The 26,781-nt window shown below is 45.6% G+C and overlaps 1 protein-coding gene across 1 annotated transcript in view; it reads right to left on the bottom strand.

The window, feature by feature from the left end:
* Window positions 1-231: 231 nt before the first annotated feature.
* PBX1 (PBX homeobox 1) overlaps window positions 232-26,781 on the bottom strand; it is a 280,666-nt gene continuing 254,116 nt past the window's right edge. The window contains 1 exon segment of the mRNA XM_040635989.1: window positions 232-5,393. Coding sequence (XP_040491923.1) covers window positions 5,301-5,393 — 93 coding nt within the window. The 3' untranslated portion in view covers window positions 232-5,300.

The raw sequence follows: 26,781 nt of genomic DNA, 5'->3' as shown, positions 1-26,781 counted from the left end.
AATTGCCCATAAAAGATCCCCCCATACTTCTTCCCATCCTCCCTTCTTACTTCATGGGTGAGGTCGGTGACTCATGAGGTCACCCCCCGCCCCAGTATGTAGGCTTTACAGTGATCAGGGCCACAGAGTAAACCATAATCCACACTAATGCAGCCCTAGTTTGGGGGAAGCCAAGGTTCCAGCACGTAAGAGAAGAAATTTACACAAAATACAAGGATATATATTTTTTGCAACAAAAGAAACTATTTATTTGGAATATGCATTACCAGTACAAATTCGGAGACTGTAAAACCTACACCGTGTTAGTATCATTAGAGAACACAAAAGTTCAGTTGGAATCAAAAGGGACAGAAGCCTGTGCTCTCACAGAAGCAGAAAAGCTTAAACTTTCAAAACCAAAACAGAGCAGAACTTTGCAGGTTTATACTCTGAGTAATAAGAACAGGGGAGGGGAGCGGGAGAATAAAACCAACAACCAAAGGAAAGCACTTCAAAATAATTGGAAAGAAAGGAAGTAATAAGGGAGAAAAGGGGGAAAACATTGAATGTTTTATTAATTTTAACAAAAGGAAAAAAAAAAGTTTACAAAAAATAAAAGATTCCAGAAAGCTTTGAGCTGGGTGTTGAAACCATAAAGGTGATGTGAAAAGCTCGTCATGATTTTGTTGACTCCGGCACAGGCGTGCAGGTGTCTGGGCAGAAACACCTGCGACGCTCTGTTCCACAGTCCGCATTGTTGCCTTCACTTTTCTTGCTGATGTTCTAGGTGCTTTCTGGACACTCAATCATTTGTTGAATGAACGATGTTTAAAATAAGCTTCTTCCAGAGAATACTGCTTTCTTTTCTCCTATGACTAATAAAAACATTCCAAATCAAGCCAGTTTAACCATTTGCTTTTAAACAGCCCCCTAAATCAGAGGCTAGTAAGAGGTATGCTGTCCAGGCATCAAACTTCACCTCTCAGCATTAAAAGGAGAGCACTGAGTCACGCTCAGTTTCTTGACTCTTCATCCAAAATCAGGACTCAAGGGATCAGCAGCCCGACTGACCCCAGGGACGGCTTCCCGGATCTAGTCTATGTAGCCTGTGGCCCATCACACCAGGAATTCCTGCAGGATGCTTCTGGAAGAAAAAAATCCTCTCTAGTTCTAAGAGGGCTCCTGGACTGTTGTTATTAATCAAGAAGAAAGAAAAGAAAGCACTTCGTTGTGACATTCAGTCAACAAAGGCAAAAAGTCTCTCCCTACCATATCGAAGGTCTCCTGGACCGATTCCTTGAAATTTTAAAGGGCCAAAAGGAGAGCCCAGGTCCCTGTTTTTTCTCAGGGACTGCAGGAGCGCCGTACCCTCTGGAAATGCAGGTGAGTGACAGATATCTGCATGGGCTTCAGCTTTGTCTTTGAAGTCAACTGGATTCTGGAGCGAAGTGGAAGGACAAGGAAACCGGCTACTCTATAAATGTCGTCTTTTCACATCACCTCGTAAGGAATAAAACAGCAAGATCATAATCCTGACAATTAAAAAAAAAGCCCCCCCAATAAAACAACCAAAAATAACACAAAACATAATTTTTTTTTTTATATTTTAAAGAGCAGGAATAAAGAAAGAAAAGAATTTATTTCTGGGTCTCAAAGTTAATAAACATAACGTGTTAGGTTGTACCTATTATGCTCACTATCCCAACCTTTTTTTTTTTTTTTTAGTTTACAAAATGAATTACTGTCACTTTTAAACATTGTGAAACAGGAAATGAATGTGCACAACTCGACACTTTTCTAGCATTCTTGAACTAATTCACAAATGCAAGAAAATAAAAGAAAAATGGGGGAAATGATTAATGTAGGTAGTTTGGTGTTAAAAACAAAGGCAGGAATGATGTGTATTGTCACAGAAAGAAGAGGGGGAGCCCCCATCCTGTTTTGCGTGCTATGAGGGTCATTTTTAAAATTTTTATTATAAACACTATTAAATTCAGACCGCTTTTTTGGTTTTTTTTTTCTTTATCTGAATATACAAGAACATTCATTATCAAATGTTCATCATCAATACTACAAAGAACGAGACACAAGTCGCAAGAAACAATGGAAAATGTTAATAAAGCTGAAAGAATTGTTGAGTTTTTTTTTGTATTTTTTTAAGTTTTTTTTAAATTTGAGTTTCTGTAGTTTCATCTTTTTTGGTATCGAAGTCAGGTTTTTCTGGGCAGAAAAATAAAACTCAGAAGGAAAGGGGGGGAAGGTATGTGAGAGAAGGCAACCAGGAAATAACCACCACCACAGCAAAATTAAAAAAAAAAATCAACGTAAGGAAGGTACCGCTCGGCAAAAGTACTGCACAGGCGCCAATTCCACGCCAGGGGGAGGAGTTAGGGGTGAAAAGGAGGATGAGATGGAGAGTTCTAAGGTGGGCAATCCCAAGGGCTAGTATTACTCAGGGGAAACCGGCTGCCAGGGACAACGGAGTGCTCCCACTCCCATTAGAAAATATAGGAGTCCTGGGGCACGTTTTGGTATCTGTAGGATTGACCTAATATGAATTCCCAGGGAGCTGTATTTCCAGAGGCACGCTCTTTCCATCCCCTTCCTTCTGCTGCCAGAGTTCCCATGCTTTGCTCACTGTCGGCGGATCTGGTGGCTGCCATGTTGGACGTGATGGTGGGCATGGGGGGGGAGGTGGTGGGAAACTGTGGCACAGAGAGGTCTGAGCGGGGAAGATGCCAGGAGAGGTGAGAATCAGTGCAAACTCCTGCAGGGAGAGAAACTGTGCAAATGGAGCTCTGCTCTGATCTGTTTCATCAACTTAAAATGGCAATCATTCAACCCAAATCTGGAATCATTCTTCCTGTTGCCAAGAGAACCCTTCCGGGTCTCTTCTGTACTTTGCGCAGTCAGGCATGTGATCCAGCCGTACTCCTGCGTGGGTAGTTCAGCTCCCTGGCACTGAGCAAGGTTCTCCACTGGCTCTACGACTACGGAGTTGTCACAAGATGGCTCCTGCCAGGAAGCCCCTCTACCGAGCTCTGTCCTGACTGGGGCACGGGTCAGTAGTCTTTCCACTGCTCTCAGTCATCAAGGTGTAATTCCATCTTGCCAAAGATTTACTTTTTGCCTTTCCTTCAAATTCACACACCTTCCTGTTTCTTAGGTAACCCTCTCCCCAACATATACACAGGAGCAATTTCTATTCGTTACTGTAGCGCTATGCATGATTTCCATGACCTCATCAGCGGGCCATCCTCACCCCTCAGGGTCTTCTCTCTCTCCCACAGGCCTCTCAAGCAGAGTAGATGTGACAGGGGGCTAAGTACTTACAAGGCCACGTACTGGATTCAAGTACAAACTAAGAGAACTGGGTCCTATTTTTCTAGTTTGGAGGCTCATCTCTAGTCTATGAAACCAAACAGACCAAAACAAACAAAAAAGCAACAACAATACCCCTTCTTCTCTTTGTCATCACGGCAGTGACATCAGGGTATTGACGGTAACCAGAAGTTGGAACAGGAAAACCACGTGTTGCCCCTCCATGGCACGAACCAATTTCAGGGATGACACTTCCCCTGACTTCCCATTTACAGACGGGCTATGAATGAAATCGACGTCTACAGTCTCTCACAAGCCTCTTGGTAAGCCAGGCATCAGAATCCCCATTTTACAGATGAAGAAGATGAGGCACCGAGAGATGTGACCACCTCCCACTCAGGCTACAGAGCCACCATCTTTATCGCTGGCACAGCTGGTTAGAAGAATGTAAGCTCAGGTGACACAACAGAATAGCTTTCTAGTACATACTCTCCTCTCAGATATCCTCAGGGAATGAAAGTCACTGTGACAATGTCACTGAAAACATGACCTCCCCTTTCCCCAATGCTCCCAGGTCTAGCAAAATCTGCCTAAGCCGTGTTCTTCAACCCCTCCAGAATAAGAATGCGGTGCCATGTTAGCACTCTGGATAATTAATGCAACGCCCCCAATATAAAAACAAAACCAGAACAGAACCAAATCCATTACAGACATCGTTAAGTCCTGCGCATGGCTCCCTGAGCGCTCCAGACGTGGCGGGAACAGGAACAGCGTGTGTGGCAAAGCTGGCCACTGTCACGCTCAAGCCCTGTGGGTGTCTTTCTGGTGTGTGTGCATGCTGGGGGCTGCAGGTCCTGGAAGCCCCAGGCACATGCTATTTCTCTGTGTCGGTGACCTTCGCTCAGCGCTGCTTATCCCCTCTCTTGGGCTCATGAGGCAAACTGCTGTGGTTGCTAATGTGGGTCTTTGCATGTGGCATGTGACCGATTGGGAGAAAATGAACGTGTGAGGCCATGCATGTGCTGACATGTGCCTGGGTGTACATGCACACATGGGGGGTGTGTGTGTGTGAAGGTTTAGTTGAAGGGGTGCAGGATAAGAACCTTCTACTCCTTAGTGGTTCATTCATCACCATGCCCACTCAGATCTGGCTTTATAGTAGGTTCTGGACATTGCTTACTAAGTGATGCGTGGTCTCCAAAGACTGCCTCTGAAACCAAGAGCTGTTAGGAGGAGGAGGAGGAGGAAGCCTCCAATTCTGCCCTTCTTGCTGCTTACGTCCCCCCTGCTGCTCAACTTCCTGCCTGGGAATCAACCTCGTGGAGCTGAGACCGGAAAACGTGGCACCTTTAGAAGCCCAGCTACAGCGGTCCCCGGGGCACAGCTGGGGCTGGGGAGGGAGAGGAGGAAGTGTTCTAAGCAGAACAGGCCCAGGGAGGGAAGAGCAAGAGGAGGCAGGGGGCCTGGAATGAGTGGGGCAACGTGGCGCATTCCTGCTAAGAGGTAGTGAGAGTGAGAAGAGAAACGAGAAGGGCTGCCTGTTAACAGAGGGGGCGGGGGATCCAAGTGAGGTAAATTTGGCTCCTCAAACCACCAGCATGAAAACATACAAACACGTTTATTATTTTCTTTGTATTTTCTTTCCTCTTTAAATTCCTCTAATTGTTGAAAATATCCTTCTGTGATGTCATAGAGGGCAGGGACCCAGGGAGTATAGGACGGGGTGGGGGGGGGGGGCAGGAAAGATGGCGGACACCAGGCTGACAGCTGGAGGCAGGGAAGGGTGGCTTCTACCCAGAAAAAAAAGGGAAGAGAGTATAAATAAGTGTCCAGATTGGCTGAAATAGCATCCCAAAGAAGAGAAGAGAAGGAGACTCTTATTGTGTTTGCTGATTGCTTCGACCTCCAGTCTGACCGCTTCAGCGTTGGGAGAGAAACCCTCCCTCCTGGCCCTGTCCCGACTGGGGCACAGGGTCAGCCGGGATGCGACTGCTGGGAGATCAGTTGGAGGTATCAGAGTGAACACTGCCAGGGCCTTCTGTAGGGGAGGTCACTGATGAAGGGGTAGTAGCATCCTGCCAACCTCCATTAGCCTAGAAGGGAAAAAGGGAGAGAAGTCAGTCCTCTGAGCTCGCGTGGCCATTTTGAGCAGACAATAACAAGGCAACTTGTGTAATGGGCACAGCACAGTGCCTGGCACGTGGGGACACTACTCGGCTGGGCAGCTGTTCTTATGGTTGATGATACTCCCTCCGTCCTCAGATGAGTATGGGTCCTCCCAGTGAGCCTCTGGACACAAAGTTACTACCTCCCACTTCTCAAAGATACTTAGAGTCAGTCTAAGCTGTCGGATGACCATTGTGTGTGCTCTAGTGAAATGACAGGTCAAGGGACCCAAGTTCTAGTTCTGAGTCTGGCAAGGACTGTTGACTCTGGCGAAACACTTCCACCTCTTTGGCCTTGGATTCCCCTTTAGAAAAATAAAAAGGTTGTCCACGTGCTTTCTAAGGCCTTTCCCTGCATGTTCCATATGTTCCTGGATTCCAGGCATCCGTTCTATGCAAGGTTCTGTACTACTTGCTCCTGAGTATATAATGATGAGCGAGAGACAGTTCATGTCCTCAAGGAGGGGGATAAGACACGCATATGAATGAACTATAATTCAAGGCAGAGCCTAATAAATGGTACCGCCCCATTGTTATGACAGTTCAGATGAAGGCAACATCCCATCTTGTTGGAGCATCAGGAAACGCATCAGGGAAGGGGTACTCTTTGAGGCGAGCCTTGAAAAGTACAGAGGGTGATTCAGGTGAATCAAACAGGTGAAACAGAGGTAGACTAAGGGCTGGTCTGCATAAATGTATCTAGAGAGGTGGTGGCAGGAAGCTGTAAGTATGATCTCCGTTTATAGATCATTTTTCTAAGATTCTAAATCCAGAAGCATCCCAACAATGGGATTGTTCTAAAAGGATTTGTTTTAATGAACACCCCTGGCCAAAAATATCCCACCATAAAAATAGTTGAAGAACGATACATCATTCATGATTGTTTATGTATTTTAAAGCATCGAAACAGAAGTATGCTAAACTGCCTTTTTTCCCCTAATTGCCGGATTCCTTTGAAGTTCGTACACCTCACCTCTGCAAATGTTCATGTTGAATAGAGCAGGTCTTAGGCATTCTTGGTGAATTATTTCCTACAGTACTCTCCACTCATTTTCTTCCCTGAAATACTTGGGGTACACGGGGCAGGTACTAACACTGCATTTGGGAGGGACCACAGCTTCTAGTCTAGCATAATCCATGGTACTCCTGAGGCACCTGCTTGACACCCAGGTGCCGGCAAACCTGTGTTCATGGATCATTCATAAGAAAGCAGAGGTGTGAGAGAGAAAAGCAGGCTTCTGGTTTATGACTGAGACACACAGGCTTCTGAACCTCTAAATCTAGGCTCCTTTTTCTCTGCCCTTCTCATCCACTTGGCTTTTTTTTTCCCCACTGGCTCACCCAAATGATGCTCCAATTTTCCCAGGAAAGCCAGGTGCTGAATTCATTGCAGCTCCCACTGGTTACCTCTGCATGAGGAGAGGTCTTTTCCCCCACACTTCACTAAAGAGCAGGTCTGGATACCAAGAGCACGAAGGGTCATCCCGGGCAATGCCAAGGGCATTCCACCTCAATCGGGGATCCATTAATCATTGCTCAAAACTCCAAAGATCCATCGCCTGACCAAGTCCGGTCGCTCCTCCTGCCCCCTCTCCCTGCCCAGCACGTTTCTCCTGCTGTTGGTGAGGGACCAGAAGGGGAACAATGAGGGGGAAATGGGAATTCTTTCTTTTACAACAATTCGTTCTTTCCTATCTTTCTGGGGCCAAGACTCTGTAGTTTGATCAGAATCAAGAACAGAATTAATTCCGTGTCCTAATGCAGGCGGATCACGGGAGTGACAGGAGCTTGGTCTCCCTTCCCAACCAAGAACATGCCTCCTCGTGCCATTTTAGGCAGATGGGGAAGAGCAATTATATTTATTTTACCCCAAAGAAAACCCCTTCATGTCATTTATTTTTTCTGATTATAAAAGTTATAAACTCACACAATATTTTCAAAGAGAATATTTGCAATTCCATATGCAATGTAATATTTGGAACAGAGAAAAAGCACGAACCACGCAATGGACACCACGCATAACCCTACCACTCCAAGACCGTTAGCTGCTCGTACTTTGATACCTGTGTGTCCTAATAGTCCTTTTTTGTATGTGCGTGTCTACCAGAGCCACAGGTGGGCCTGTACGTCAGCAGCCAGCCGCGGTGCCCGCGGTCCTGATGCGGAGTAAAGTGCTGACACAAGACGAAACAACGCCCGTATCTTAGGTGCGAGCCGCTGGGAGGCAGGTGGACGCGGAAGCTCAGGGAGGCCGCAGCGTCCGAGGCGCAAAGGAGGTTCACGACCTCGCTCCTGAGGCACCACTCTTACCATTACTTAGCCACGTTCAACTTCATTAAAGCAACCATGAGTGGTGCCCCAGAATAAAGCCGTTCGTCGAGAGAACGAACCCTGGGGCGTCTCATTCGGAGGGAACCGGCAAGATTCCACGCGGCCCAGAAGACGCCAGGAGACTCCTTGCGATTCCTGTCTGAGATGAAATTACTCCAACAGGAGACATCTGAGAAAGTTTTGTTTTCTCAGACCAGCGCACACGGTGCCAGAGGGTACAGGGAACTCACAGATGGTCGGGACAGGAATTCGTTCAAGCTGATATCAAAACTGGCATTTTAATTATGCTAGTTGGCCTGGTGAAGGAGAATACAGAAGACCTTCTACTAAAAACAAATAAATAAAATCAATCTCTTTAGCTGCCTTTTCTTCCACTCCCACTCTACCCCCCCCCCCCACACACACCAGAGTGGGCGACCAACTGTCCCAGTGTGCCCAGGACCCCCGACCCCTTGTTAACACTGAAGTCCCGTATTCCCGTAACACCCCGCCCCCCGGGACCCAGGAGCACTGAGAGGGCTGCCCCTCCTCCCCCAGGCTATCCCAGCAATGACCCCCCTACTTCTAGCCACATTCAGGCCACTGGGGCCTCTGGGTTTCAAGTTAGAGGACTACCAGCCCTTTCTGGAATACGCATGTCCAACCCCAGCACGGGCTGGAGAATCCCTTTCTTTGGGGGTGCTCTAGACCCTGGCACGGGGTCGGCTGCCCTTGCTGCTCCGCGATCAGACACGGCGAGCAAGCCCCACGTAACGGGTCTCCCGTAAATCACTCTGGCTGCTTCAGCTCCGCTGTGCAGCTTGAACACCAGCCGTTGGAAGGCTGCTCCGTCTTGGGAAACAGCTGACCTCGCTTACTGGCGCCTTAACCCTGGGGAGTGATTGCTTCCGGCTTCCTGACTGTGGGTGCATATTAAGTAGGAAACTCCGCCTTTGTGGGTTTATTTATCTCTGGGGCGGGAGCTGGGAGCGTCCTGGAGGATGGTCTCATTAGCAACTGCGTCGGGGTGGCGAGAAACAAGACTCGTTTTTATTTTTCTTCTGCACCCCAACTTCTGCCTTCACTCTGCGTGCAAAGTCCCCGTTGTAACAGACACGCTCCCTTCAAAATGCTGACGCTGGAAACGCCTAGGAGGCCTTACAGGGAAGGTGAATCCTGCAAAACCGAGTGTGTCCCCATTATCTCCACGAACATCCCTAATGGAAGAGTGTTTACATTTGCACCTAGTCCTGCAGGTAATTCTGTGGCCCGCAGAGGCTGGAAGCGAGACCTGATCTCACATTCCATTCCACCAGAGGACGCCCAAGCCGGTGGCAGGCTCATCGTGGGACCTAAGGGAGGAGGCAGCTGATACGATATAAAATTAGGGTCACATGCAGCCGGGTTCCTAGGTAAGAAAACCTGGACTTCCAAACCCAAATCAAAGAAAAAGGTATTTGGGAACAAAATATTTCAGAACGAAACGACTATTTACGAAATGTGCTGAGGTGCCACGAAGTGGCTGACGTCAGCACCAAGTGCAGCTGAGTGTGCGCACACACACACCCACACACACACAACCACTACTGATCGGGGAGACCTCAGCTCACCCAGTGGGGTCACCTCCGAGATCCACCACTTTTCCAGGAAGATGGAAGAGCTAGGCTTTCCTGATATGCACACACTTTCCCCCAAGACTATACCGTGAGAGTTTAGCACAAGACGCGCAGAGGCCGAGCGATGCTGCTGGAAAGTCCCCTCAGGGACAAAAGAGTCAACATTTCCCTGCAAAGTCTGACAGCGTCAGCAGACTCATGCCCCGTCCCACAACCTCCAGTCCCGTCTCCAGCTGCCCCCGGAGCCGGCTTTGCAAAATGTATTTCTGGTCTCCCTGTTCAACCTTTGACGGCTTCCCACCCGCCTCAAGATAAGGTTCCATGTCCTCGGCGGGCCCCCCATGTCCTTGATCTTGCTCACTCCCCAACCCAACGCTCGTGCCTAATACTTCAGCCACACCAGGCTCCTGAGCAATTCCCCTAACAGAGCCGTCACTTCCTGCCTGCTGCTGTCTCCTGGAACAGTCGCCTCACCCAACCACGTGCCACTCACACGTGGGCTCGTTTTCAAGATTGAGGGGAAGCACCCTTGTGCCCCTATCTGTCCCCCTGGCAACATACTGCATCTGTTCCTTCACGTGCCTGTCTCACCTACCAGCCCATAACAGCAGGGCCGCGGGACTTACCTGTTTCCAGAGCACCTACCACAGCGCCTGGGGCAGCACAGGTTTTAATAAATGTCTCTTGGGGGGACACACGAAGAAGTAAATAACACTCAGTGGCACTACAACCCTCGTGCTCCATTGTGGGTCTGGAGAGATCCACGGTATCAGACCCGTGACGGCCACAGTGCAGCGTGACCACGTGCGAAGAGCTGTGTACACCTAGAACATACTCGAGCGCCAAAGCAGAGGCAGCGCCGAGGAGGCCTGTCCTTCCGCGCTCATCCCAACCAGGGAAGGACGAGTCACCTTTACACTGTTCCACTGCAGCTCCGCGGCTCTGCATACCGCCTCCGTAAGGAGTGCTCTCCTTGGGGCACGGGGAGGAGGAGGAAGGTATCATTGTCCCTGCGTCCAGAACAGTCTTCTGGTCACCTCCTCAGTGGGAATCACGGAAATGTGTGGAAGAGACGCCGTCCCTGCGTGGCCTGTGGGGACTTTGCCCACTGTCCCCTCCCCCAGGTGGAGACCCACAGGCTGATGCAGCTTCTACCCTGGGATCTGGGATTGGACTTGCCAGAAAAAACACAGGACATGCCCTGAATTTTAGATGAACAACAGGGAACTTTTTAGTGTAAGTTGGTCGCGTGCCTGCTAGACGCGGGCAGCTCCATTTGGGATTAAGATCTATACTCAACCCCCAAAATATTTTATTCTGGCTTCCTCTGGTATCACAGGCAACGCAGAATCAGTGTTGCTGCGTGTCCTGCTTTGCCCTTTCGTCCCGTATCTTCGCACAGGCGCGTCTCTGCTGCGGCAACGCCACCTCCCCCAGGTCCATGTGCCTCTGCCTCATTGGCTGCTACTTCTTACAGTTCAGCCGAGACCGACAGGGTGACTTGCTCCTGCAGTGCGAACCCTGCTCTGGAACCTCAGCTCGCCATCTGCGACCTGCCACCATGTTTCCCTGAAGTCTGTCACGTGCTGCTGGCTCTGGAACCCCCGTTTCCAGGGTCCCCCGACGGCTGTGGGCGCCTCTCGGTGGTGGGCCACCTGCCACTAGGCCAGTCCCTGGTGACCTTACAGCCACGTCCCACCACCATGTCCCTTTCTAGTCTACTTCTGCCACAGCCTCCTGAGACTTTGCTCCGAAGGTCTGTATGTGAAGACATATCAGCAGGGAAGCAGCCATTGCTGTAGAGAACGGGTGCCCCGGTTAACCACGACTTCAGGTGTGTAAGCTGCTGCCAGGACACAGGAGATTCCCGCTGCCAAAGCGAGACTCCTTCCTACCCTACAGCGAAGCCCAGCGAGAGGCTCTGCGCCTTCTCTTGCCCTGTCCTTTGGCCGCTAGAAATCCACGTCACTGTCCATGGCCTGGCCCGAAAGTCGCCTCCTTCCTCCTTCAAGACACACCAGCACCCACTTCCCTAAATGCCAGGACCCCTGACTTTGTGACCCTTCAGGCTGACATCTAACCAGGTGCAGCATTTACCTACTTACTTATTTACTTAAATACCTATGTGAGCACAGGTCTTACTCACTGCCATCTTTAACTCCGAATTCCACAGATAAGTATCCAGTGTCACCTTGTGGTAGATACGGCACCTTTTTAAAAAAACTCTGACCTCTGCTCTCTCCTGGAGCTTACTGCCTTGTGGGAAACGAGACATCTGATAAATCATCAAAAGAACAAATGTAGATGCTAGATGGTGGGAAGGGCCAGGAGAGTACAATAGGGACCTCACTGTGGTTGGGCTTCTGGAAAGTCAGCCTAGAGGTGATCCCAAAATAGACAAGTAAACAGTGGGGCAAGAGGCCCCCTGGGCCGAAGGTGAATCCTTGCCAAAGGCTCCAAGGACCTCAGGGAAGGCCAGAAGCAATGGAACGAGGAGTGGAGTAGCCAGGGCGGCAAGATGGGGCCGGAGGGTGGCAGGGCTCAATCATGCTAAGGCTTCAGGCCACGTGCTTTCCTCTGGACTCTCAACGAGATGATAAATCATTCAGCCACAGGCCAGGAGAGGACAAGGATCACGTCTCAGAGAGGGCTGCTCAGTGAAGTACTTGAGCTGAACAGATAGGGAGACGAATGCTTTGAAAGCCTCCCCGGTGCCCCGACCCGGGACGACATGGCCATCGGGTGGCCGGCGCCCATCCTCACTGCGCCGTTCTCTAGAGCTTGTGCTGTAAGTCTCTGACTTTGGTTGATGAGTGCATAATGGTGTATGAACCCAGTGGGAGCTCCTAGTCCTACTTCTCAGGTGAGGAAACTAGGACTCAGGAACTAGAATTTGCCAGACTCAGTCCCTGCTGGGTGCCACCGCTTTTGGACTTTCCAAGTTTTGAAAGGTCAGGCCGTGTGACCGTGTGGGCACCGCATGCAGAGCACGGCTTAGGGCTGAAGGCAGGAGACTCATGGCTGCAGTTCACCTTCAGGGAATCTTTGTGCTGTTTAGGAAGATGCTAGAACCTATGAACCACAAGGCCGGCCTCAGAAAAGTCTTTTAGGGGATTCCAGTATCTCCCACTCCTATGCCTCAATCCACCTCACCAAACTTGGTTTTGGACAAGACAAACCCTCGTCCCCTGGGGTTATACTTCCGAGACACCACCGTGCGTGGTGCCATCTTGTTAGCTGGTACTAAGTTACCGTAACTGGAAATGCAGAGTCCTGCTCTAAGACCTGTACAGCGAATCTGACATTCATCCACTTGGTACGAACACGAAGTCTCTCTGCCCAGTCACGGTCTCCAACCTTATCCGGCACACGCTCTCGCTGCTGTCCAACGGGTGACAGTCAACACCCAACTGCAAGACTACCGACTGCCACATCGTCAGGGTGCGCCACCGGGCCAGCGCCCAGCACCACACGACGGAAGTGCACACAGAGGTCAACTCTGAGATCAAGACCTATTTTGGCACCTTCTTAGCTTCATCCTTTTCTAATTCATCTGTGATGAAGCCCTAGAATGAACACTGCCGTGTAAGGCTCTTCGGACGCACACACGACGGTTCGGTCGAAACTTTCACGGTTTGCACGGGATATGACGTAGTGTGCATTTCCAGGCTTATGGCTGGGCAAATCGGGCAGTTACACATAACGTTTCCATGTCCCACAGACGTATGGAGTCTGTAGGTGAAATGTGCATCAGGCAGTTAAAACTTAAAATTTGTCTTCTTTAACTTTGCAGAGTCAAAGGAAAATAAGCTCAGCCTGATTTAGCTAAAGAGAGGTGCCTTAGTGCAGCGAAGTATTTCTATCTGAATAAACAGCCTCTACACTCAGACCTGCACAAACCAAAACACATATCCACTTACACACATCCATACACAGTGTTCACGAACGGGCACAATTTCCACAGACGTTACCATATTTACACAGAACTCACACACGTTTAGAAAATACAGCACGTAAAGAATGCACAAACACGCACACACACGCACACACGCACACGCACAGGTGCTGCTTGAACTCAGAGTAGATGTATAAGGCAACAGAAAATTGTATTTACGCATAGGGCTAAATCTGGATAATTCAAGCAAAGGGTATTGTTTTTTTAACTCTCAGTATAAATTATCCGACTGGCTGATTCTACACAGCCCCAAATTCTTCATTTTATTTTTATAACCTCTGATTTTGCTTTGGCTTTTCTGAAAGGCTACTATTTACTCAGGGCACACACAGAGATTGTATGCACACCTTAACGAGGAACGGTAGCTACACACACACACACACACACACACACACACACACACAGATGACACGTGTGGTGTAGACCTTAAGGCTATTTACCATCACACAGGAAGCTAAAGCCCCTTGCACTTTTCTGACCATCCAAGAGACAGCAATTACCCCAGATTATCAGACCAACAATGACACGCCGCGTAAAGAGAGACACTGAGCCAACTCTACAGCCCAAAGACTGGCATATTCAAGTACACTTAGGACATTAATAGCAATTTACGTGCCATCACTGAGACAAAGCCACAAAGGCTCCACTGGCAGCCTCTTATTTTGAAGCCTATTATTTGTGGGAGTTACAGGCTATAATCACAACAGAAACTTTCAAAACCCTTATCTTCCGTGACGCACCAAATCTATTTCAGAGTCATAATTGCTATGTCACCAGAGAGTTTGCTGCTTAATGCACTCAAATGCCATTTAGTGTTTGCAGGGTCATTACAGCTAACAGAAGGGTGGGGAAGGGGGGGATGCGGTGGGAAGCTGCGGGGAGAATGCAGACGGAGAATGTTGAGGGGAATGTGCTAGAATGGGGCACTAATTTATTTAGGGGAGGATACTGTTTTGAGAATTCCATTTATCGACCAAATGAGAGCAAGAGCTTAAAAACTATCCATGGACCTAAGAATTCAGAATTCAGGTGCCACCATCCCAGAGATCTTTCATGGAGGCTGGGGAATGGTCTCTCTTACTCTGGGATTCTCAACCAGGTGTCACAGTGGGTTTTTTTTTTTTTTTTTTTTTAATTTTCATTTGTTTTCCTTCCACATTCCCCCAGAAACCTCTGCACTGGGGAATCTTCCATTGGTGCTGCGGGCTTGGGAGCCTGGCCTGGCTCTTCTGTACGCGTTCTGCTGTGGAGCGAGAAGGGCAGAGGGGAACGGTGCCTGTGAGGTGTCAAAATTCAGCAGCAAAGAAGAATGTGCTCCCTCACAGGTGGCCGAAGAAGATACCAGGAGGCTGATACAGCAGCCGAACTACCAGAAAACATCACGCCACTCAGAAGACCATTTTCTAGACCTACATACAGTACTAAGAATGCTTGTTAATGTATGTTGCTTGCTTTCTTCATCCTGGCTACAAACTAGCCAAGGACAAACTTGGTAACTCCTGAATTCCGGCACAGGGTAATGTCAAGGACATTTTTGATTGATGAACGTACCTCCAGGTTTTCAAAGAAAACTCTTAGGTTCTGTTTTCCAGCCCTGAGTTTTTTCATAGGCTAGAAATACAGAAAATGTTAAGTGAATTCAGATTGCATGGTTAATTTTTTTTTTTTTAAACATCAATGCCAGTATTACAGACCTGCCTTTAGTTTTCCTGGGATAAAAAAAATCCACCTTTCATACTGAGAACTTTCTACAGAAACAGACAGAATAAGACCTTTTTCCACACTGAGAAATAAGAGTTTTCTCTGTATTGTCTACATGTGGGCAAACTGTAGGATGGAGTAAACCTTACTGTATAAAAGTTCTCAGAAATCAGTAGGAAAAGAGGAACATTTCAAGAATACGTATAGAAGTCTAGCAAACACATGAAAAACGTTCAATCCCACTAGTAATCAAAGAGATACAAATTAAATTAAAATAAAAAAGAGAACCCATTTTATAGTTTGATAATTGACAAAGATTAAAAATACTGCTAAGACACTATTCCTGAGAGTGAGGAAGTGGGAATGATCATGTTGCCAGAAGATACGTTTGCCCTACATCGCAAAAGCCTTAGTCTAGTTCATAGCCTTTAATCCAGCAATTTCATTTCTAGGAATTTACTCAAGGAAATAACAGAACATGTGCACTGAGTTTTCTGTACTATGATGTTTACCATAGTGTTTTTAATAATAGTAAAACAAACAACCCCCAAAACAAGAAAGCAGCTTGAGTATTCCACCGTGGAGACTGATTAAGTAAATTACGGACTTTCCCTATACCATGCTTCTGTGCGGTTATTAAAGTTATGTTTGAGAAGAATGTTTAATGATATGGAAAATATTCATAATATATTTTTGGTAAAATAAGTAGGTGACAAAATGATATGTTCGATATGATCATAGCTCTTCTACGCCCACACAAATCACACTTACACACAGAACGCTAGAAGGCTGGAGAGCAAAAAGTTAGCAGTAACTTCCTTCTGTGTGATTTCCCTGCATTCTGCACGTTTTCTATGTTAAATATTAATTTATAATCAGAAAATAAAAAGTAAATGTAGAATTTAGACAAAGCGTAGGCGGGAAAGTCCACATCTGATTTAGGTCTTTGTCTTGTGTGTTTGAAAGGTCGTGGCCAACCTCCAGAGCTCACTGGAAAACGATCCAGGGCAATCAATGGTCAAATACAGGTCTGAGGTCTTTCTTAGATGGAGGCAACTGAGACTCTAGAGAAGAGAAAGTTAGCAAATGATTTCCAAACTCTCTTCAAAATATACTACCTGCAAAGAATGTTAATCAGTTGTTTTTCCCTTGCCGCAAAAAAATAAGGTCAAAGACGGCGAAACACAGCAATCAGCTTAGATGAGATGCAGAGCTGCTGGAGAATCTCCTTTTTATTTTCCCTGCCCTCATGCCCAATGCAGTAACTGGGTAATAACAGATTCCAAGAAAATGCCTGCCGATCGAACGAGTGAATGAGGGAGTGAATGAACTCTAGACCGAGCTCAAGGCCACAGAGACAACATCTGCTCCAGGAAAACGTAGNGAAAGACAAGGAAGGGCAGCATTACTCATTGAGTATCTACACATAAAAGACTTAGGGTGTGAGTTGGTGAACATTGTAGGGTATGAGGAACAGAAGTTGGAGGTAGAGGACGCATACCAAGCTGTGATAAATGGAAAGAAAAAGAAGAAGAAAAAATCCATTCTTTTGTGGGAGAGCCTCTCTGGACAATGTGTACATTTGCAGGGGTTCTAGGCAGGCAGAAAATCCAGCCAGAAGTCGGCTTGCTGGTTTAAAAATAAATTAGCAAAAAATAAAAGGAAAGGAAAGAAAAGAGTAAGCTCTTGACTACAGGTTCAAGTGGGCTCAGTCCAAAAAGCATGCATTAAGCACCTACTATGTACCAGGCCTGAACTAAAGGCTGAGATACAAAACTAGGGTCCTTCTGTTCAAAAACAAAGGGGCCTAGAAAGAAAGTAAAAACAACCAGAAAAGGACTCCTATTCCAACCCAGCGTGCTAGGTACTATGCAGGTGCAGTCTGCAGGGACTAGGAAGTACTTCTAGAAGACAATCCTGCAGTACATCTTATAAACCGAGTGGGATTGTGAGATGCTTGCCATTACCATGGGTTCTGGGCTATGGATTCTATTGCTTAAGAATTTTAATCACCAGGAATTGCCTCTAGGAAAGGCCAAGCTCAGTAGGACAAGATGTGGAGAGAACCGACATGTACAGCACCAGAAGCTTCCAGAACCCATGGTCTAGATGCGAAGCACCAGGCTAGGTAGTTGGTGAACTTCAACAGCAAAAATCATCACACCAGACAAGGAATGCCAATGGATGTCTGCAGGTCTGTTTTGTTCACCTTTAATTTTATTGTTGTTCTCATGCCTGGTTTTACCCCCCTCTGAACGTTTTTTTGTTTTTGGACAGTTTTAAAACTGCCCCGATTGTTTTAAGAAACTTGAATTAAATAAGATAATGCATATAAAGTGCCTAGCACACGAGAAGTCAGTAAGTGTTAGTTATTAATACAATTATTAAATGTCATTTTAGCCTGTTAATTTTCTATCCTTATTGTGTTTTAATTGTTCTTTAATTTACTGCTTTATACCACTTCCTTATTTTATTACTACTTGATCTGTTTTATAATCTTTGTATGTTCTTAGCTGATGTTATTTATTTTACCCATTCACCCTAGCTTATTTTATGCTTTTACTCTTCTGTTTAGTAATTGTGTGTCCTAATTGCTTTTAACCTTCACTTTGCTGCTTTACACACAATTTCCTCATCCTCCTGCCATTCTTATCCTCCTTTTTGCTTCCTCGTAGTTCATTAGTATACTCTTTCTTCCAGATTCCATTTCTCTTCTCTCCCAGCTCTTTTTATCTAAAATGTTTATTATGGAAGTACAGTTGACACATTTCCTAGCTTTTTTATATTTAATATGTGTCACTCTTTTTTTTATATTTAGTTTTTAAAATTTTATTCATACTATATTATCCTTGCATTGTGTTACATTTACTCTTTTATTTAGTTTTTTAAAGATTTTATTTATTTATTTATTTATTTATTTATTTCTTTGAGAGAGACAGCGGGAGCTTGCGAGCTGGAAGGAGAGGGAGAGGGAGAGAGAATCTGATGTAGACTTGGTGTTGAGTGAAGAGCCTCACGATGGTGAGATCGCAAGCTGAGGTGAAACCCCTGAAACCAAGCGTCGGCCACTTAACCTACTGAGTCACCCAGCTGCCCCATTACATTTAGTCTTTTAATGGATTAAAAATGCCAAGTGTTCAGTGTCAACGAAGAGGAGGGACCATCTCGGTAGAGGTCCTGCCCAGCGAAGCGAGGTGGTCCCTTCGGTTGGTCTGGGAGAAACTGTGACTTCTGTGGTTGATACCCCGCTTTCTTCAATTCTAACCTTCCCCCCCTAAAACCACTATTTCACATGGGTAAGCTATTAAGTAAATAAGCAAAATTCTCCTCTTCTTCCATTTTACTGTCCCCAAACTAAAAAAAAAAAAAAAAACAAAAAAAGATTTCTCTTGACTTCACATGGAGATCCCTCAGACAGCCTTGCTGTGTATTTTAACGAACCAACTAATTTCTCCATGAGGAGACACCAGATCTAAAATTCCTGCTCTCTCTCATCTTATCACTGGGTCCTTGGCTAAGTTGGTCAACCAAACAGGACACAGCAGCGATGTTAGTGTAGGCTATATCCAGGGAAGGGCTTTCTATGTAATTTTTAGATTTAATTTTAAGAAGAGAACCCACTGGTCTTACGCATTGTATATGCCACCCCAAAAGGATACATAACGCAATAGTCATACGTGAGTTCTCACAGTTCTTTTCCCTATCGGCCAGGCTCTAAAATATTTATTATCAGGAAACATAACGGATTCTCTTAGTGTAAGGTTCTTACCAAGTCCCTTTACTTAACACAAGAACTAGATGTTCAAGGCTCCCTCTGGACAAAGGGAGAGAACAGAGGCTTTGGAGTCAGACTTGGCTGGGTCCACATCGTGGCTCTATGCCTTTCTGCCTCTTTAATCTTGAGTAAACTACTTAATTTCTGAGTCTCTGTTTTTCTCATCCATAAAATGGGGAAGAGAGTGTTAATAAAAACATTGGAGTAGGGGGCGCCTGGGTGGCTCAGTTAAGCGTCCAACTCTTGATTTCGGCTCAGGTCACAATCTCGTGGTCATGAGATCAAGCCCCACGTCAGGCTCCTTGTGCACACTCTCTCTCAAATAAATCTTACCAAAAAAAAAAAAAAAAAAAAAAAAAAAACCCCAAACACTGGACTATATTAGGATACACGCTAAATGTCATGAGTTAGTGTTCTTAGTGTGGATACTAACAGAAGCTCAGGTTTGCCTCAGAACTTTCCACATGGAGTTATCTGTGCCTTTGTTCTCTTGCCCCTTGAAAAGGGCACGGTGTTCAGTAGTGACACTGGGCTCTCTCTATGACTCCCAGCTCTGGCAGAGATGGGCCTGGCGCGTCTCTTCTTAGAACCTCTCCCTCTTCGATTATCCCCTTAGTCTAGGGGTTGGCTGAAGATGGGCTTGCACACTCCCATGACATATCACTTCTCTAAGGAGGAACAAAGTATAATTTTGGATAGGTGTGTGGCTTTAAAAAATAATATGTTTATATAATTTGGGGGAGAGGCTTCAGAACTGGACTTTAAGCTAAAGGGGACTAGAGAAGAAAAGGGAGAAGACGAAGATGAAAGAGGGAGGATGTAATATCTTCTAAGTGACAAAAACCACTCTAATTTTTAAATATCATTAGTGTCTATTTTTATGTATTTCAAAAGTTCTTATTATGGCAAAGGGAACACAAGTCCCTTTAACAGCAGTTATTTCAAGTCAGAACCAGAGGCCAGTGTAGAATAAAGCATCTGACTCACTACGCAACGGACTTTCTAGCAGTCTGGCTCTCAGATCGAGCAAGGGGGTGAGTGGCAGTGGGGGGTGGGGGGACAACTGACTGCTTACAAAAGGACAGATTACTCTGTGGACAACTTTTTGCTCTGTCCTTCCTTTTCCTTCATTTTCATTTTTGTAAACTATGAGACGGGCAGACACAAGGAGGTGAAGGATAGTAAACTTTCCATAAGTGTATGACGTTGGTCAAAACTCAAGAACACGTACACCTAACCATCCGTATGCTTAACTGCGTAAAATTTTACTTTGGAAGAGAAAGAAAACTGTGAGCAAATATTGAATACTAGTTAATGACACACATACTAGTAATGTTTATTCAGGTGACCCTGGACTGCTGTCAATGTACTTTTACATTTTACTTTGAAATGCATCAGGAAAGCAAGCTGGCTTGGCAAAGGACAGAAGGACGCAGATATGGGTAGACGTAGGACGAAATATGGATGCCAGAACGTAGGTGGTAGGCAGTGGTTTCACTGTAAAATTCTCCCAACTCTTCTATATGTTGGAAAAATTTTAAAATAAAACATTGGAAAAAAATTTTTAAGTAGTACCCTTCCTACAAAAAAAACCCCCAAAACCACATAATTCCTTGTTAGGTAAGCCCTAAGCAGCGTTTAAATGTGCTTCTCACTAGCACAGAGCTTCTCAAACCAAATGTGCTTAGAAATCACCAGGGGATCTGACTAAAGCACAGACTCGGATTTAACCGTCTCGGTGGGGCCTGCTCACAAGCTCCCAGGCGATGTGGAGGAGGCTGATCCGCGGCCACGCTTGGACTAGGCTAGCAGGTCAGGGGGGAGGGAATAGCTAAGCCGTGGCTGCCAGCAAAGGCTCTGGGCACCTGGGAAATCTGAACCAGAGATGGGACCTCTTACAAGCTCCAAACGGTTTTTAGATGTAAAGAAAGGGGTCAAGATGAGTTCAAAGACATGTCCGGCTTAGGCTTGAAAATTATTAGGTTAGATGAATGAATGGCTGACAGCGTTGGCAATTACTGCAAATAGAACCACAATAATTGTGGCATTTATATATTTATATTTTAAACCTTCCTCCATATTCTTTCATGGTTTGAAGCATGCGACTATGCTAATCTCAGTTACCTTCCTGCACACAGTTAATTTTTAATAAAGAGTTCTCTTTACTTTAGGAAAGGCTGCTTTAGGCAGAAAGCGTGTTTCTCTGTGGTCTGTGTTAGGAAGTTTGCTTGTTTTCACAGCATGGCCACAGCATCAGTGCGATCGTCCCATGTTTGGTGGCCCCTACATGGCTGGCAGGGCATCTAGAATGGCACTGTGCAACATGGCGGCCACTCACCGTGTGTGGCTCTTTAAATTCTAATTAACTCAAATTAGAAACAGTTACAAATTTGGTTTTTCAGTCACACTAGTCACATTTCAAGTGCTCAGCAGCCATGTGTGGCTAATGGTTAACTTATTGGCCAGGACTAAAACAGAACATTTCCATCAGTGTAAAAAGTTCTTTTGGACAGCATGCTTCTACAAGGAAAGACTAGTTTTTGGCACGGTTACTTGTAAAATTCCTAAAAGAACTGCAAATGTCAATCCATGTTTCTAAGTCATTCACATTTTTAGTTGATAGGAATAGGATTACATATGTAAATTCCTTTCACAATGGCCATTCCCAAAATTCTTTAAAAAATAATATTATTTTGGCTATATTGGGTGGTATAGGCCTTCTGTTTCCGAGAAGCAGGGATGGAATGAGATAACTCCCAGCCTTTCTAGCACTCTGTGGCTCTACGCAGTGCCAAACCATGTCCTACTGACATCTGTGTGACCCACGATGGATATTAGAAGGTCATCGAGAAACGTTTGTTTAATAAAGCATTTATTCATTTATTTACTTATCTGGTCAGCTGTTCCAGACTCAAATTGGTCCCGCCTTCTGTCTTATTTCTCAGTCAAACTGGAGAATAGAAACACTGTGTTTAGAGATATGGAAAAGAATTTCTCCCAACTCAGAGTCAGAGGTAAGTAGAGATTTTTTTTAAAGTACCAAATTTTAAAACAACAATTGGATTTTCTAAGACAGAGGTCTAACATGTTATCTGAAAACAAGCTAAGAACATGGAACTCCTTCCCAGAAGGCAAGAAGCCATCAGCAGAAATCGATGCCAACGTTTCCCACAATTAAATTCAGCTGATTTAATTAGCTTAATATTTACTGAGGTCTAGAGGGGCCGTGCCACTTTCAGGAGCAACTACAAGAACAAACTGCCCTTTTGAGGTTGTGAAATTTTTCTTCATAGAGCAGAAGGCGGGATCGACTTGAGTGTGGAACATCTGACCAGCTCCTCGCCCAAGGAGAGTGTGGCTGCAGGGCCAAACCCGGGCCCAGTGGGGCAGAGTGCTATAAAATACCAATCCCAGTGAGAACAGCATGATGTACTGTTGTCATCTCACAGATGGGACTCTTTTCAAGGAGACAAATTTCTCTTTAATTTATAGCTTTGAACTATTTCCCTACCTGTTGTAGTTTCCTGGAAATGGCAAAACATCAAGTTTCATAAGCAGAATATGATACTGGACAAGGCCATAGATATCTAGTTCAGTTGTCTTTTGAGAGTTCAGGAAACGGAGTCCTATTAATAATGGGAAAGTGATTTGTCCACTGTCACATGGGCAAAAAGTAGCAGAAATGGAATATGGATGTGTCTGCACACAGCCACACATGCACTATGAATGTGATCACACCTGGAGTGATTGCATCACTAGGTTTGAGATTAACCAAGTTCTTTGTGATCGTCTCTACAAAGGGATAAGGAGTCGTCACAGAAGGGTGTGTATTCTTGGAAGCCCACGGTATGGCTTTTTGTCGGGGGAGGAGGGTAGATTTCTCAAACTATTGCTGGTTGGTTTTGACTTCCTCTCTTCTGCTGTATAACTCACTTCCAGGTTTCCTCCTAAACTTCAGAGTTGATTGGCTCCCTTGTTTGAGTCTTCCAAGAACAGGGAACTTGATCACAAAGCGCTGAATGAGACTGAAAACTGAAACAAGTGCTGATTGGCATCAGGATTTTACATCATCTCAGGTCCAGACTTTCCCTAACCTGATCTGGATATAAGAGGACATTGCCTCCTTCCCCAGGTCAAAAATACTACGGATGGCTGATTTATTGAACGGATGGATGGACGGGTGGATGGATGAATACATGAACACATGAACGCATGAGTGTATCAAGATGCCATTGGATGATGTGGCCTCATTTGTTTTTTGTACCTTGAAGGGCTTTCACGTGGCCGCTGGGGAAAAACAATGGATTACATAAGAAAGTATAGTATTGAGATTTTTTTTGCTTCTCCAACTATCGTGGGCTCAAATAAAATGCTTTTCTGTTCTCAGATGCTGAGCTGATATGGTATTAAGTTTTAAAAGCCCCATCAAGGAAGAAGCTTAAGGGGCTTCCTCCACTCCCTTTTGACTCTGCCATAAAGGAAAGCCAGTCTGGAAGCTTCTGGGAGGCAAGAGTCTGTCTACATCATTCCTGCCATCTTCAAACCCTCCAGATTTGGTTCACCATGTTCAGACCTGTCGATTCTCATCACTCCCTCTACCCCTCCAGCCTGGGACTGTTCACAAGTCCCCAGCCGCAGCGTTGGGAGGCACTGGAAGGCAGCTAACTGGGGAGCAGATCTGGACATATTTTCATACCTTCGAATTTTGAATTCCACTTGGCAAAATAGAAGAATTAAAACTTCATATAATTAAAATGTGCTTTTAAAGATTTGCATATGAATTTTAATTATCACTCTAACTTCCCAATCCTACAATTCCACATGTGACAACATCTTATTAATATATACTTGAAGTAGAAGGAGGTCTCTCAGAAGTAGTTAAGAAAAAATTAAAACGATGGCACACGGCCAAGTATTACCAAGTCACCCTTCTGATATCCAAGCACCTGCAATGTGTTCACGTGAACAGGATGTTATTTTCGTCTTAATGATTTATATGTTATTTTTTTCTTAATAAATGTCCTTTTTTCCCCTTTGCCTAACATGGGAGAAAAGCAAACCAAAACAAAAATACGGATGCTATGGCTTACAAAGCTAAAAGTTTCATCTCTATTTTTCCCCTCCTATAATTATCACAGAGCAAAACTGATGAGATGCTTTGGTCAGAAACTGACGTTCATGGCACTCTGCCTTTTCACAGAACACTAACACTTTATTTCCATCTTTGCTAAAACTCTTGAATAAGAAACATCTTATAGGGGTTTCTATTTATGTTTAAGATTGGCTGGAGCAAACACACTCCCTCAACTCACATTTGAAAATAATTAAAAATAAAGTGTTTGCCCCTGAAGAATCATGCTTTCTGCTACCACGTATCTCTGAGAATTCAAAGGGAAAGGTTGGTGTAATGAAAGCTCTTCCTCCTTCCCATTTAGGACCTCAAGATACAATTGGAGGGGGAAGCAATGGGGTAGACTAGAAGGAATCCCAGAGGCTACGTCTCCCAAAAGAGTTCTCTGGGGAGCACAGTCTACGATTGAGTCTGACGTCCCTGGAGCTGACGGTGAGAATCAAAGATGGTACTTGTAGATCTCTAGATCTAGATTGCGATCTCTAGATCTCCACTCTAGAACTATCCAGCTGAAAGGGAACTTAGAGCTTGCTTCTCTGGTAAATTTTATAGATGACGCAAAAATACAGAGGTGATGCCATTTATCAAAAGAAAAGGCACGGGAAGGAATTAAGTTTCCCGATTTCTAGTTCCCTCTACCTCCCATAAGCTTGTCCATGGAGGTTCCAGTCCCACATCTGGTGGAGACAATGTTATACGGCTACATGGATGGTATCCCACTAACAGGTGTGGACACAGGGATTCTTTCAGGACAGGAGGAGTTTCGCAGAATTCAAAGGGATCATCCTCTCGGCAATATTAGCACTATATAACTTCATGTATCTAATGCTGATTTGAATCGGATTCTCAGAGAATCTGCACCAGCCAAAAAGCTTATTAACTTTTTATAAAAAGGAAGACTTGGGACACCTGGGTGACTCAGTCAGTTGAGCGTCCAACTCTTGGTTTGGGCTCAGGTCATGATCTTGGGGTCAAGGGATCAAGCCCCGTGTTGGACTCCATGCTCAGTGGGGTCTGTTTGGGATTTTCTCTCTCTCTCCTTCCTCCTCTGCCTCTCCCCCCGCCCCACCACTCTCTCTCTCTGTCATAAATAAATACATAAAATCTTTTATAAAAAGAAAGACTTAAACTTTTTGGATTAGAAACACGATGTATTTGTGCGTTAGTAAAGCATTTAAAATAAAAATCATTTCCAGATACTTTACTGTTATATAAGATGTGGCTATTGGTTACTAAATAAATACACTTTCTAAATTCAGTGGCGACTTGTCTTCTCCTACCTGATTTTTTCATCAGTCAACATGTTCTGAGCAACTAATACAGGCATTTAGGAAATATTTAGGAAATATACGGGTGTGGAAGACATGAAGACCAATTAAGTCTGTCCATGTATCTGTAATGCAAGGGAAGTGTATGTGTGACAAAGCAGAAAGAAGCAGGGAAGAAGGGTATGGGAGGATAATCCGGGCAGCCAGGAGGAACTGGCTGTGGGAGTAAAAGTATGATTTTGAGAGTGGCGAGGCATGGGGAAGGTGGCACAGGAATGAAGGACATTTACGTAGATGGCAGCCAGGTGCAAACATAAGGGGGATGTGCGCAACCAGGTAAGGATGAACTGACCGTGTTGCCTGGCACCCGAAATTTACCTGGATGTCAGGAGGGTGAGGTGGAAGGGCAGGTAGATCGGGACCAGGGTGTGGGAGACTCTGAGCATCAGACTTGGGGTTTGAGCTTGCTTAGACAGGCAACAGACAGATTCTGGTGACTTCTGGGCAAGGAATGCCTGAATTCAGAGGGTGTGTGCAGGAGAAAGGAGACACTGGTCAGTAACAGTAATGAGAAAATGATCACAATGGCCAAGCCGAGGAACTATTCCAGAAGGAGGACAGTGGCAGTGAGAAAGGAAAGAGGAGAAAGAACACGAGAGCTGAGTGATCTAGGTCCGTCTGATTGACAGAGAAGTGGAATAACCACCCCCCCCCCCCCCCGCCGCCATTACTCAGAGCCACTCTAGCCTGGTAAGTACTGCCCATTGTCATCTGAGAGCACAAAGGACTTACGGATGTGTAATGTAACACTCGCCGTCGTTAAGGAAGGGGGTGTTTAAGACTTGCACAACTCTACACCCTTGTCGAAAGCATATCTTTCCATCAGAAGAGAAAAAAGTGACAACCGTGTCCTAACCAATGCTCACTAGGAACTGCCGACTGTGAAACCCGCTCACACAGAGGAGAAAAAAGGTCGAATTAGAAAGTTACCGCTCATAACATTTCATACTGTATATTTCATACTGGAACCACTTCCGCTTTGTCAATCTCTTGCCTACTTATTTTCTCATTTTCCCTAAAAGCAGCCCTTGAGGTTCTGAGGGTGGGAATTACTGGCCCCGTTTTATGGAAGAGAGGTACGATGCCTGCCCAGGGACACACGAGAGTGACCCGGACCAGAGTCTCCCAGCCCTTCCTGACCTTCCATGCCTTCACCACGTGGGCTCAGTGAAAGGCAAGTAAGTGGTCTGAACTTTCTGGGATTTAAAATAGACACTGGTTGGATAAGATATGGGTGCTATGAAAACCCAGCCAGGGGAGCAGATAAAGGCTGCCCAGAAAATGTCCTCCACCAAGTGAAACACAATCCAGAGGCCAGCTGGGAATTCCATTGCTGCCTTGGGTTTAGGAACTGTTTATTTTTATTTCTTGGCTCAAACTTTTCATTCCTGCCCTTGTCTCTTCTCGTCTCCCTCCTTCCCTCTCTCTTTCTTCTCCTGGCAGCCACAGCCCCACTCCACACATGCACACGAGTCCGCGTCAAACACCACTGTCTAAAAA

This window comes from Ursus maritimus, unplaced genomic scaffold (assembly GCF_017311325.1).
Source record: "Ursus maritimus isolate PB19 unplaced genomic scaffold, ASM1731132v1 scaffold_2, whole genome shotgun sequence".
NCBI classification, from domain to species: domain Eukaryota; kingdom Metazoa; phylum Chordata; class Mammalia; order Carnivora; family Ursidae; genus Ursus; species Ursus maritimus.
Note: the sequence above shows the minus strand (reverse complement) of the source record. Positions and strands in the feature narration are given on the sequence as shown.